Here is a 13998-nt window from a genome sequence, read left to right as displayed (position 1 = left end):
CCTTGCTTTTGTGTCACTCTTATTCTTTGTTTAAAATCCCCTGATGTTGACTGTCTATTGTAAACAGAAGTGCCTGTCTGCTCCTCTCTCGTCCCCTCTTGATTAGATCAGACCCTGCAGCACCATGCTTCCTTAGAACCAATTCTGCCACAGAATCAAAGTGTTGCAATGCAATTACCAATTCCAATTCCTCTACGTTCAATCTGTGTCACGTACAGTACGTCAGGCTCCCTCTGATTTCAGTTAACAACCAAGCATGGAGATTTAGTTTCGTGTTTTTAAATAGCTATCTGTTTGTCAGGTTATTACCTTTCCATAGACATTTGCTTAACATGTTGTGTGGTGTTTTTGCTGGATATATAGACGGGTTAGCTGATAACGGCACGAAAACGATGCGTGTGCTTCAATGTGGCAGAAGTCTGTGTGTGTTGTGATTCTGGATGGACAGATAGCTAGCAACAATGACAAGATGCTGCCATGGGGAATCGTAAGTGGCTCGTTTCAGCTAGTTTTATCTTGTTCTTGATACCATGTCTTGTTTTGAGGTGTTTTGACTGATGTCACGTCTAGGCTAATATGGCACAAAAAAAAAGTTTAAATATGGTTTACATGTTGTCAACAATCTAAGCCAACCTTGTCTGTTTTGCCCCATAGTTGCGCAACCATTGGTTTTGTTGCTAAACAACCAAACCATCTTAAAGTTAATTGAACCCTTTTTGATCTAATGGAGAGACAACGCATTCCAATTTGTTGTTGCTATAGCAGCATGTGACGTGTCATCTATGGGACATCGTAGTAGTCTGTGGCTTGAGGTTGACGCATAGTGCTCTGGAGTAGATCAATTAAGCATACACAAGTTCCGGATGAGACCACTTTCATCGTGGAGATTCACTCTACAGTTATTAATTGTTCAACACACACTGAATCCAGGAAAGACAGGCTGCGGGTGTAAAGCTAGTACAAGACTTAACAGTTGAAAGTGTTACTCCACTTCACATACTGCCATACTGAAAATCCTCATAGCACCACAGGGCTAACAGAGCTATCACAATCACATGCTAACAGGAGAATTGGGGTGACAGGTAGTCTAGCGGTTAGAGCGTTGGGCCAGTAACTGAAAGGTTGTTGGTTCAATTACCAAAGCTGACAAGGTGAAAAATGGATTGATGTGCCATTGAGCAAGGCACTTAACCATAATTTACTCCAGGGGTGCTGTACTACTATGGCTGACCCTGTAAAAACAACATATTTCACTGCAGCTATCTGGTGTTTGTTTTTTCTTGAGGGGGGGTTCTGGTGCCTTTTTGCCTTTTTTCTGCCTCTGCCTTTCTGCCTTTTTCCATGACACAGATTGAAATACGGTGAGAGCTAAATGCAGAGCTACAGAGTAGTGCACCGTTTCCTTTCACTCTTGTCAGGGCAAGGAGAGGAACACCAGACCAGCCAACATACCTGGGTTTAAAGACTATTTGAAATAATTTCAAATATTGTGTCTGTGCTCGATTGAGCTTGCCTAACTTAATGGACTAATACAATAGTCCTAAAATGACAAACTGGCACTCCAGGCAAGGTAGCACAAATGCTTTAAATATTTGAAATATTTTGAAAAGTATTTGAACCCAGGTCTGGCAGAAAGTCAACAGAAATAGAAGAAAAGTAACCTGTTCTGCACTGGCTGTGGGCTCTGGGCCCTGTCTGTCTGTCAGATACAGGGAGAAAAGAAATGACTAAAGCTGTTGCACACCCCCAGCACACACAGACAAACACACACACACACACACACAGTTGGATTTAGGAATAATTCAGCTGTACTAGACAAATAGTTAGGAATAGGTCCGATGCACCTGTAGTGGAAACACATTCAGGAATATTTCACTAGGGCCCTTAGAAGCACATGATCAATGGCTTGACATGCTTTTATTACTTACTGGAGTGGATGTTATTGTACATTATATTCTATCATTTGTTTGAAAGATAATGACTGATTGCGCCTCAAAGTCCTTAGTGTCTTGTAACAAATGAAACATGGCAAGCAGGCCAGCATGCACACAATATTTGGGTGACTCCTCACTCGTATGATAGTTATTTGGTTTAGTGTCACCCTATCCTGCAGTAAATGACCAAAATGGCCCTTTTTGTCTCATGGGTGGAATGTTATTAATATTTTTCAGAATAAAGATTGTTTAAAAAAAACAGACAAAAATCCAGTTTTGTTATAGTTCAGTCTTCTGTGATGTATATAAAGTGCAATATTGGGATGCAAACTCAAAATGTAATACATTTCAACTCTATATCTGACATGGTACAGTTGTCTTTTTTTGGACAGGTTTTCCAAAAATATCAAGAAAGCTGTAACTTGGGATTTATTTGGATCCTCAAACAAGCCATAAAGGATATGTTTTGCGCTTAAGAATGGGAGAATGGAAAAAGCATGGTAAAGCAATCCATAATGGCATCCAAATATAGCCCTGTATTCCATGTACCACAGCCAACACCAATACTGGGCTGGCTCAGGCCCAATGCTGACCAGTGACTGAGATTCTACTTGGTTCTGGGTTGCTAACATCAGTAATAATTATGACAATTAATATAAAGAAATACATAATTATAATATATGCAATTTAGCAGACGCTTTTATCCAAAGTGATTTACAGTCATGCATGCATTTATTTTTATGTATGGGTGTCCCCAGCGGGAATCGTTGCAAGCGCAATGCTCTACCGACTGTGCCACTTTTGTTTTACGTCCTGAACATACCCGGTACCCAGGGTTCACTATTGATTTGGCTCTGACTGGTAGGGTACCCTATTTACAGCTACTCTAGTTGTTTGTTGGTTTGTCTTCTTCTGTTCATAAGATTCATTCTAAACTCTCAGGTGAAACACGTCTGAGCTAAGGCGAACCTTCAAGGTAACCTTTACAGTCATCATACTGTTTGTAGCGCCCTTTCAACATTACTTTGAATTCAACCTCTTCACCCTCTTTATGTTGTCTCTCCACGCTGTATTGTATTTCACCTCTGTCACAGTGAACTAGATAAGAATAGAACATTATTATAATAGCAAAATTGTTTCTTTAACGTAATATTACAGCTTAAACAGTGAACATTTATGGAGAGTTTCACTTCTTTTAGAACCTATCATGTTTAGCTTTTCAAGTTTAGAAGAGTTGCGTAAGTCATTGTGGTGCCAGTACATATTTTCCACTCTTTGATGTTAAGCGCTGAAGTGAGTTTCTTAGTTCCTTCCCTCCCGGACAACAGGCAATTGTGTTGAAAGACCCAAAGCAACCTAACCCAATGCCATTTCAAAAGAACAATAGTCTCTCATGACAGACTGTTAACATGTAAAATCAAATAGCTAGCTAGGGCATGCAAGGTTTGATTCTGCATTCCAAGATTATGTGAACACTTGTTGCATCTTGTTAAGTTTTGTCACGTGATATCGTGTCAGGTCAGGTATAGCCTGGAATATGTTCTGTCTGTTATAGCTTGATATAACCTGCGAAATAGTGTCAGTTGTTGCGACTATTAGGCCTGGTAGAGTAGTACAGTATCTCTCTCTAACATCTGCCTTCTTTTTTTTGAAACAGCTTTCCTCTTCCCCCTGCTTTCGTCAAGTGTTTCCTCATGCTGAAGACATGATTAGATCCAAGCTGACAGGAAAATGGCTTGGTAGTGCTTGAATAGCAGGGTCGGGGAGTAACGGATTACATGTAATCTGTTACATGTAAGGGATTACAGAAGAACGGTAACTCTAATCCGTTACGTTACCAGCAAAAATATTGTAATCAGATTACAGATACTTTTGACAAAACTAGATTACTTCAAGGATTACTTTTAAATTCAGAAAGGATGTTTGCAAAAAAAATCTTTCACACTTCTCTGTAGTCTCAATGACATTCAATTCAGTTTTGAAAAAAGGTGCAAGTTTAAGATTGTTCCATCTGAGCGAGACTGACCACAAGACAGAGACCCCTATGATGACACACAAAAAGTGTTTGATGGACCGCGGGAAAAGAGCAGGAATAGGCTTTTGTAGGCTACAGTCCAAGATATATCTTCCAATGGTGGGACTGCTGTCAGCATCCAAGGATTATCCAACTTTAATCTACGCTTGGAAGTAAGGATGACAGCAGTGGTGTAGTCTACGATTATACGGATATAACTTATTATTGATATCTACATAGCGCATTTATGTGAATCACGCTGCTGCTCTCTCATTTGGCTTTGCGCCTTACAGATTGTGGTTGTTGTGGATGACAGTTCACAAATCTAATTGTGTATTTGAACCCAATAATGGTTGAATTCAAGAAGTTTAAGCTGCCTATCAATCATTGTTTTTGAAACCAGTGGACAGCCAGTGAAAATATGCTCTTGCAACAGCTGCATAGTGCGGATCCCAGCCTATGGAATAAAAGTGGGGTCTAATGGACACATGCTCAAACTTGCACACTTTTGATAGGCTTGAAGGGGAAATCTGTAGTTGCTACATCCATTTTTGGACGTATAAATTATATTTATATACAGTTGAAGTCGGAAGTTTACATACACCTTAGACAAATACATTTAAACTCAGTTTTTCACAATTGCTGACATTTAATCCTAGTAAAAATTCCCTGTTTTAGGTCAGTTAGGATCACCACTTCATTTTAAGAATGTGAAATGTCAGAATAATAGTAAAGAGAATGATTTATTTCAGCTTATATTTCTTTCATCACATTCCCAGTGGGTCAGAAGTTAACATACACTCAATTAGTATTTGGTAGCATCGCCTTTAAATTGTTTAACTTGGGTCAAACATTTCGGGTAGTCTTCCACAAGCTTCCTACAATAAGTTGGGTGAATTTTGGCCCATTCCTCCTGACAGAGCTGGTGTAACTGAGTCAGGTTTGTAGGCCTTCTTACTCGCACACGGTTTTTCAGTTCTGCCCACAAATTTTCTATAGGATTGAGGTCAGGGCTTTGTGATGGCCACTCCAATGCATTGGCTTTGTTGTCCTTAAGCCATTTTGCCACAACTTTGGAAGTATGCTTGGGGTCATTGTCCATTTGGAAGACCCATTTGCGACCAAGTTTGAACTTCCTGATTGATGTCTTGAGATGTTGCTTCAATATATCTACATAATTTTCCTGCCTCATGATGCCATCTATTTTGTGAAGTGCACCAGTCCCTTCTCAGCAAAGCACCCCCACAACATGATGCTGCCACCCCCGCGCATGATGGTTGGGATGGTGTTCTTTGGCTTGCAAGCGACCCCCTTTTTCCTCCAAACATAACAATGGTCATTATGGGCAAACAGTTCTATTTTTGTTTCATCAGACCAGAGGACATTTCTCCAAAAAGAACAATCTTTGTCCCCATGTGCAGTTGCAAACCGGAGTCTGGCTTTTTTATGGCGGTTTTGGAGCAGTGGCTTCTTCCTTGCTGAGCGGCCTTTCAGGTTATGTCGATATAGGACTCGTTTTACTGTGGATATAGATACTTTGTGCCTGTTTCCTCCAGTATATTCACAAGGTCCTTTACTGTTGTTCTGGGATTGATTTGCACTTTTCGCACCAAAGTACGTTCATCTCTAGGAGACAGAACACGTCTCCTTCCTGAGCGGTATGACGGCTGCGTGGTCCCATGGTGTTTATACTTGCGTACTATTGTTTGTACAGATAAACGTGGTACCTTCAGACATTTGGAAATTGCTCCCAAGGATGAACCAGACTTGTGGAGGTCTACAATTTACTTTCTGAGGTTTTGGCTGATTTCTTTTGATTTTCACATGATGTCAAGCAAAGAGGCACTGAGTTTGAAGGTAGGCCTTGAAATACATCCACATGTACACCTCCAATTGACTCAAATGATGTCAATTAGCCTATCAGAAGCTTCTAAAGCCATGAGATCATTTTCTGGAATTTTCCAAGCTGTTTAAAGGCACAGTCAACTTAGTGTATGTTAACTTCTGACCCACTGGAATTGTGATACAGTGAATTATAAAAGAAATAATCTGTATGTAAACAATTGTTGGAAAAATTACTTGTGTCATGCACAAAGTAGATGTCCTAACCGACTTGCCAAAACTATACTCTGTTAACAATACATTTGAGGAATGGTTGAAAAATGACTTTAAATGACTCCAACCTAAGTATATGTAAACTTCCGACTTCAACTGTAAAAGTTTGGACACAGCTACTCATTCAAATCAATCAAATCAAATTTATTTTTATATAGCCCTTCGTACATCAGCTGATATCTCAAAGTGCTGTACAGAAACCCAGCCTAAAACCCCAAACAGCAAGCAAAGCATGTGAAAGAAGCACGGTGGCTAGGAAAAACTCCCTAGGAAAAACTCCCTAGAAAGGCCAAAAACCTAGGAAGAAACCTAGAGAGGAACCAGGCTATGAGGGGTGGCCAGTCCTCTTCTGGCTGTGCAGGGTGGATATTATAACAGAACATGGTCAAGATGTTAAAATGTTAAAATGTTCATAAATGACCAGCATGGTCAAATAATAATAATCATAGTAGTTGTCGAGGGTGCAACAAGCACGTCCGGTGAACAGGTCAGGGTTCCATAGCCGCAGGCAGAACAGTTGAAACTGGAGCAGCAGCACGGCCAGGTGGACTGGGGACAGCAAGGAGTCATCATACCAGGTAGTCCTGAGGCATGGTCCTAGGGCTCAGGTCCTCCGAGAGAAAGACAGAAAGAGAGAAAGAGAGAATTAGAGAGAGCATATTTAAATTCACACAGGACACCGGATAAGACAAGAGAAATACTCCAGATGTAACAGACTGACCCTAGCCCCCCGACACATAAACTACTGCAGCATAAATACTGGAGGCTGAGACAGGAGGGATCAGAAGACACTGTGGCCCCATCCGATGATACCCCCGGACAGGGCCAAACAGGCAGGATATAACCCCACCCACTTTGCCAAAGCACAGCCCCCACACCACTAGAGGGATGTCTCCAACCACCAACTTACCGTCCTAAGACAAGGCCGAGTATAGCCCACAACGATCTCCGCCATGGCACAACCCAAGGGGGGGCGCCAACCCAGACAGGAAGACCACGTCAGTGACTAAACCCACTCAAGTGACGGACGGCATGGAAGAACACCAGTAAGCCAGTGATTCAGCCCCTGTAAAAGGGTTAGAGGCAGAGAATCCCAGTGGAAAGAGGGGAACCGGCAAGGCAGAGACAGCAAGGGCGGTTCGTTGCTCCAGCCTTTCCGTTCACCTTCACACTCCTGGGCCAGACTATACTTAACCATAGGACCTACTGAAGAGATAAGTCTTCAGTAAAGACTTAAAGGTTGAGACTGAGTCTGCGTCTCTCACATTGGTAGGCAGACCATTCCATAAAAATGGAGCTCTATAGGAGAAAGCTCTACCTCCAGCCGTTTGCTTAGAAATTAATTCATTCAAGTGTTTTTCTTTATTTGTACTATTTTCTACATTGTAGAATAATAGTGAAGACATGAAAACTATGAAATAACACACATGGAATGATGTGGTAACCAAAAATATATTTTATATTTGAGATTATTCAAAGTAGCCACCCTCTGCCTTGATGACAGCTTTCCACACTCTTGGCATTCTCTCAACCAGCTTCATGAGGTAGTCACCTGGAATGCATTTCTATTAACCGGTGTGCCTTGTTGAAAGTTAATTTCTGGAATTTCTTTCATTCTTAATGCGTTTGAGCCGAACAGTTGTGTTGGGACAATTTAGTATACAGAAGATAGCCCTACTTGGTAAAAGACCAAGCCCATATTATGGCAAGAACAGCTCAAATAAGCAAAGAGAAATCGACAGTCCATCATTTAAGACATGAAGGTCAGGCAAGGTAGAAAATTTCAAGAACTTTGAACGTTTCTTCAAGTGCAGTTGCAAAAACCATCAAGCGCTGTGATGAAACTGGCTCTCATGAGGACCACCACAGGAAAGGAAGACCCAGAGTTACCTCTGCTGCAGCGGATAAATTCATTAGAGTTAACTGCACCTCAGATTGCAGCCCAAATAAATGCTTCACAGAGTTCAAGTAACATACACATCTCAACATCAACTGTTCAGAGAAGACTGCGTGAATCAGGCCTTCATGGTCGAATTGCTGCCAAGAAACCACGACTAAACAACACCAATAAGAAGGAGAGACTTGCTTGGGCCAAGAAACATGAGCAATGGACATTTGACCAGTGGAAATCTGGTTCAAAGTGGAGATTTTCCAAAGTGGAGATTTTCCAAAGTGGAAATTTTCATTTCCAATCGCTGTGTCTTTGTGAGATGCAGAGTAGGTAAATGGATGATCTCCGCATGTGTGGTTCCCACCGTGAAGCATGGGGGAGGAGGTGTGGGGGTGCTTTGCTGGTGACAGTGTTAGTGATTTACTTAGAATTCAAAGCACACTTAACCAGCATGGCTACCACAGCATTCTACAGCGATATGCCATCCCATCTGGTTTGCGCTTAATGGGACTATCATTTGTTTTTCAACAGGACAATGACCCAACACACATTCAGGCTGTGTAAGGGCTATAAGACCAAGAAGGAGAGTGATGGAGTGCTGCATCAGATGACCTGGCCTCCACAATCACCCAACCTCAACCCAAATGAGAAGGTTTGGAATGAGTTGGACCGCAGAGTGAAGGAAAAGCAGCCAACAAGTGTTCAGCATATGTGGGAACTCCTTCAAGACTGTTGGAAAAGCATTCCAGGTGAAGCTGGTTGAGAGAATGCCAAGAGTGTGCAAAGCTGTCATCAAGGCAAAGGGGGATACTTTGAAGAATCAAAAATATTTTTGGGTTACCACATGATTTCATAGGTGTTATTTCATAGTTTTGAGGTCTTCACTATTATTTTACAATGTAGAAAATAGTAAAAATAAAGAAAAACCTTGAATGAGTAGGTAGATCCAAACTTTTGACTGGTACTGTATATCCATTGTTTCTTGAAGAATGAGCATAGTTCAACTGTCAGTGAATAGTACTATACTTTACGCTACTTCAGTGCTCAAAGCATGCCATTCCATGAGTGCAGCATTTATTTTTTCATCTCGAATCAACGAGCCCAATCAGTCCTCCATGACAACAAAATCATAAACAACAGAGTAGGGCTGGATAATAAGTCCTTACTTTTCTGGTTATGCTCAGGTAAAAAAAATTGACTAATTTATACTTCCATATTTAATTGTATTATTATATGTAGTAGAAAGCAATGGGTTAGAAGAAGCATACATAACCAACATATAAAGTAAAATGTAACATCCATGTATGGCCAGTTATGTATTTCTTAAGGGGAAAGTAATCTAAAAGTAACAGAATGTAATCAGATTACGTTACTGAGTTTGGGTAATCCAAAAGTTACGTTACAGATTTACAATTTTGGACAGGTAACTGTTTTAAAGCGCACCCACTCGTTAGAACACCTCGATATGTGTGGGAAAATTGTTGATTTACTGACTGATGAATTGTTGACAAAATAAGTGTTGTTTATGGCCGTGTTGTTTTCAATTTGTAGTGTAAAGTTGATTCACCTGAATGACTTACATTTTTTGGCATAATCATTTCGGTTTGGCAAGCTCATTTTGAATACAGTCAAATAATATAATCAATCAGTATTTGAGTGACAGACAAGTTGGTACTTGTCTGATTTTGTGTAACACAATGTATTTGTCAATGATGGTATTTTCCTGAAGTTGAGACTTCTTGTTGGACTGTTGCTTGCTTTTACCCCAAAACCCACATTTGTGTATGTGTGTGTGTGTGTGTGTGTGTGTGTGTGTGTGTGTGTGTGTGTGTGTGTGTGTGTGTGTGTGTGTGTGTGTGTGTGTGTGTGTGTGTGTGTGTGTATGTGTGTCTGTGTGTGAGGGTTGTCTTCCATCAGATGATAGTGTTTGAGTGTTTGTTTCCACCTCCAGGAGGAATGGCCCTCACAGAGTCCCAAATGGCACCATATTCCCTATATAGTGCACTACATTTGACCAGGACCATAGGGCTTTGATCAAATGTATTGCACTATGTAGGGAATAGGGTGCCATTTGGAAACATCCCCAGTGTTGGTGATGTTTATCATCAGTTTCCTCCAGCTGGGTTGGGGTGAGAAAGCGTGTCTCAACTTCACATACAGTAAGTTAAACAACCATATCTTCTGTCTATTAAAGCACCACAGGGCCTCCCGCCGCTCTGTGGTCCCCCTACACACACATACATACGGACACACACATTCCCAACTCCCTTACTCTACTCTACGATACTTTACTCTACTGTACTGTACTTTACGCTACTTTACTATACTTTAGGCTACTTTACTCTACTTTACTGTACTGTACTTTACGCTACTTTACTCTACTGTACTGTACTTTACGCTACTTTACTATACTTTACGCTACTTTACTCTACTGTACTGTACTTTACGCTACTTTACTTTACTCTACTTTACTGTACTGTACTTTACGCTACTTTACGCTACTTTACTCTACTGTACTGTACTTTACGCTACTTTACGCTACTTTACTTTACGCTACTTTACCCTACTGTACTTTACGCTACTTTACTCTACTGTACTCTACGCTACTTTATTCTACTGTACTTTACACTACTCTACTGTACTCTACTCTACGCTACTATACTGTACTTTGCTCTGCATTGCACCATCCACACATCATCCTGGCAAAATAAAAGACATATTGTGATTTAATGACCATGTCTTGATGTTTAGCCAGCCCCTCTGACCAGCCTCTATCCATCTTCATTAATTTCTATACAGAACATTTGCTTAACAACTTGTTTAAAAAAATCTGCGGCAGCAGACCCCAAAACATTCGGAATGTGATGAAGTTGGGTGATAAGGGGGCTGCTGCAGGGTTCTAAATCTCTTCTGTCGATGGAACTGTTCTATTGCTCTCACACCACACACACACACACACACCACACCACACCACCCACACACCACCACCACCCACACCCACCACACACACACCACCACACCCACACACACACACCACACACCCACACACACACCACACACACACACCACCACACACCACACACAGGAGTCCAGAGGTACCTGTTTGGGATTTTATTGTGGTTGTTTTGGGTACTTTGGGGTTATTTTGGATACTTTTGGGTTCTTTTGATTACCTGTTTGTGGTTGTTTGGGATTGTTCCCCTGGCTCTCTCCTCCTCTCTGTCTGAGACTAGGAGAGCAACACTGTGATGTGTCCTCTATGGCCTTTCTCATTGGTCTGTTAGAGAGAGCAGAGAAAGGGAGTAGAGAAAGGGAAAGAGAGAGGAGAGAGAGAGAGAGGGAGGGAGAGGGCAGGACCAGGGACTAGGGGGACTAGCAGGGACCAGGCAGGACCAGTTGTCTCAGAGCAGTACAGTGCAACGTGAGGAGAGGAGCAGCTGGGGACAGCCCAGCCTCACACAGAGCTCCCTGCTCCTATCCCCAGCCCAGTCTGGACTCACACTTTAAATGGAAGAGTATGTCACGATCAAGAGGAAGCTTCTCCACAGACCCGTCTTCAGGTAAGACAGAAAGAGCAACTGTCCGTCCCCAGGAAACTACTACTAATAGGTCTCTCTACCTACTGTACCTGCCTCTCTTCTGCTTCTCTTTCCTGTGCTGCTCTTGTTGAGGGTGAAGGATCATATCAAACTACTAGTGTGGTCTCTCAACCTACCTGCCTCTCTCTCTATCCTGCCTGTCTTGTCTGTCTTGCTCCTGCTCCTGCTCCTGCTCCTGCTCCTGCTCCTGCTCCTGCTCCTGTGGAGTGTGAAGGATCATATTAAAGGCTGTTTCACCTGCCTACTGTTTCTGCCTAATGATCCGGACTGTGTCAGTTCCGTTGGCATAACTACACAAGCTATGTTGTTGCAGTAATCATAGTCCTATCTCATGGCTGGATTATAATTCCCAGAGCTCTCTCTCGCTGTTATAGCACACCCTCCAATATCTGTGTGTGTGTGTGTGTGTGTGTGTGTGTGTGTGTGCGCGCGTGTGTGTGTGTGCGTGTGTGTGTGTGTGTGTGTGTGTGTGTGTGTGTGTGTGTGTGTGTGTGTGTGTGTGTGTGTGTGTGTGTGTGTGTGTGTGTGTGTGTGTGTGTGTGTGTGTGTGTTCTAAGGAGTAGGAAGTGGAGTGTACTAACTACTCCTGTCTGTCTCTGTTGTGGTTCGACGGTCATTAAAAGCAGAACATTGTGGCATGGTTCATTGGCCCTGATGGTTATTAGACGCAGGTTGCTAATAGCTTCTTAGCATGTAAAACGGGAGGGAGGAAAGGAGGGCTGGAAGGAAGGAGAGAGGGAAGGAGAAAGGGCTGGTAAAGAAATGCAGCTGTGTAACAGGTCCCTCGCTCTGCTCTGCTCTTACAGAGTTAGTCAGGGCACATCAATATTTAGCAGCTACTTCGCTTCATGAACTGCTGTTTTAAAGATGTTTTAAACCACTTGTTTCTCAGGGGTAGGAAGTGTTCTCACATTGTTCAGAATTAATCTGCGCTGAGTCTGACATAGTCTGACAAAATGAAGGCACGTGTTTCTCAGGACTATGAGGGGAGGCGCTCTCACATTGTTCAGGATGGATGCCTCTGCTCTGTCAGTCAGGACTGGGTTTGGAAAAAGCTGTAATTTCCCAAGTCACATCTATGAATAGATTCCACCATGGAAATGAATATAGACTGTAATCTGAGTGGTATTGTTTTGATGTTTCTTCTTCTCCTTGATCTACTGCGGGTGGTCCAGCAGGGTCCTGTGGGGGTGTCCAGTCCTAGTTTGAGAACCTCAGTAATTTCCCAAATACTTCTACATCATGGTCATAATCAAAGTGTATCTGGGTGGTATTGTCGCTTATGTTTCTTGGATTGTTGAGTCCTGAGCCCATACTGAACTAGTGACCCCATAAGATGGAGGGGGACTATTTTCCTTAAGTCTTGTGGGGTCCTGTGGGTTGCTGTGGGGTCTTGTGGAGTACTGGGGTCCCGTGGGGTCCCCTGGAGTCCTGTGGGGTCTTGTGGGTCTCGTGGAGTCCTGTGGGGTCTTGTGGGTCTCGTGGAGTCCTGTGGGGTCTTGTGGGTCTCGTGGAGTCCTGTGGGGTCCTGTGGGTCTCGTGGAGTCCTGTGGGGTCTTGTGGGGTCTTGTGGGTCTCGTGGAGTCCTGTGGGGTCCTGTGGGGTCTTGTGGGTCTCGTGGAGTCCTGTGGGGTCTTGTGGGTCCTGTGGAGTCTTGTGGGGTCTTGTGGGGTTGTCATGTTCATTAGTCAACCCATGGTGCCCTAATCCTCCGCTAGCCCCCCGAGCCCTTTCCAGGCTTTGATACTGCTGGGAAGACTTGTTTTCTGACTCATACATACATGCACACACACATATACACACACACACACACACACACACACACACACACACACACACACACACACACACACACACACACACACACACACACACACACACACACACACACACACACACACACACACACACACACACACAGCCATGTCTCTGGACTGGAAATGAGGCACACTATCTTTTGTTTACAGTATTACAACTGAAAAAGAAAAGGAGAGGCGCAGACTAGGAGCTCAGATACAATAATTGAATAACCAACGTTTCGACAGACAAACTGTCTTCATCAGGGTATAATGACAAACACTGTGGGTCACTAGTTTATATACTTTGAAAGGACACACAGGTGTCTGTAATCATGGCTGGGAGTGGCTTGATTTCATTGATTTATTTACAGATATAAATAGAACATATAAAAAGCATGAATGGATAACCTACGATCATAGATACAATTTGCTACATAGGCCTATAAACATTTACAATGAATAGGAAAAGCACAATAATCACAAGAATGGCTTCAGATCAAAGTCTACGTTGAGACTGAAGGGAGCAAGGGTCTTTAAAGATCCAGGCAGCCTCTCGTTTTAACAATACATTGTCAAGATCACCCACTCTCCTAGACAGGGTGACGCGTTCGATGCCGAAATAGCGAAGGAACAAAATAGAGTGGTT

At 42.6% G+C, this 13998-nt stretch overlaps 1 protein-coding gene across 3 annotated transcripts in view; it reads left to right on the top strand.

Moving 5' to 3' along the window:
- The window catches only part of LOC106586468 (dual specificity calcium/calmodulin-dependent 3',5'-cyclic nucleotide phosphodiesterase 1A), a 56755-nt gene that overhangs the window by 11647 nt on the left and 31110 nt on the right, over positions 1 to 13998 (top strand). The window contains exon 1 of one of the 3 annotated variants that reach the window (XM_014173817.3): positions 11339 to 11514. The exons of the other annotated variants lie outside the window; for them this stretch is intronic. Within the exon in view, the coding sequence (XP_014029292.1) occupies positions 11462 to 11514 (53 nt within the window). The 5' untranslated portion in view covers positions 11339 to 11461. Of the gene's footprint in view, positions 1 to 11338; positions 11515 to 13998 lie in introns of those variants that run through there. 3 annotated transcript variants of the gene reach the window in all.

This window comes from Salmo salar, chromosome 25 (assembly GCF_965601325.2).
Source record: "Salmo salar chromosome 25, fSalSal1, whole genome shotgun sequence".
Classification (NCBI taxonomy): domain Eukaryota; kingdom Metazoa; phylum Chordata; class Actinopteri; order Salmoniformes; family Salmonidae; genus Salmo; species Salmo salar.
Note: the sequence above shows the minus strand (reverse complement) of the source record. Positions and strands in the feature narration are given on the sequence as shown.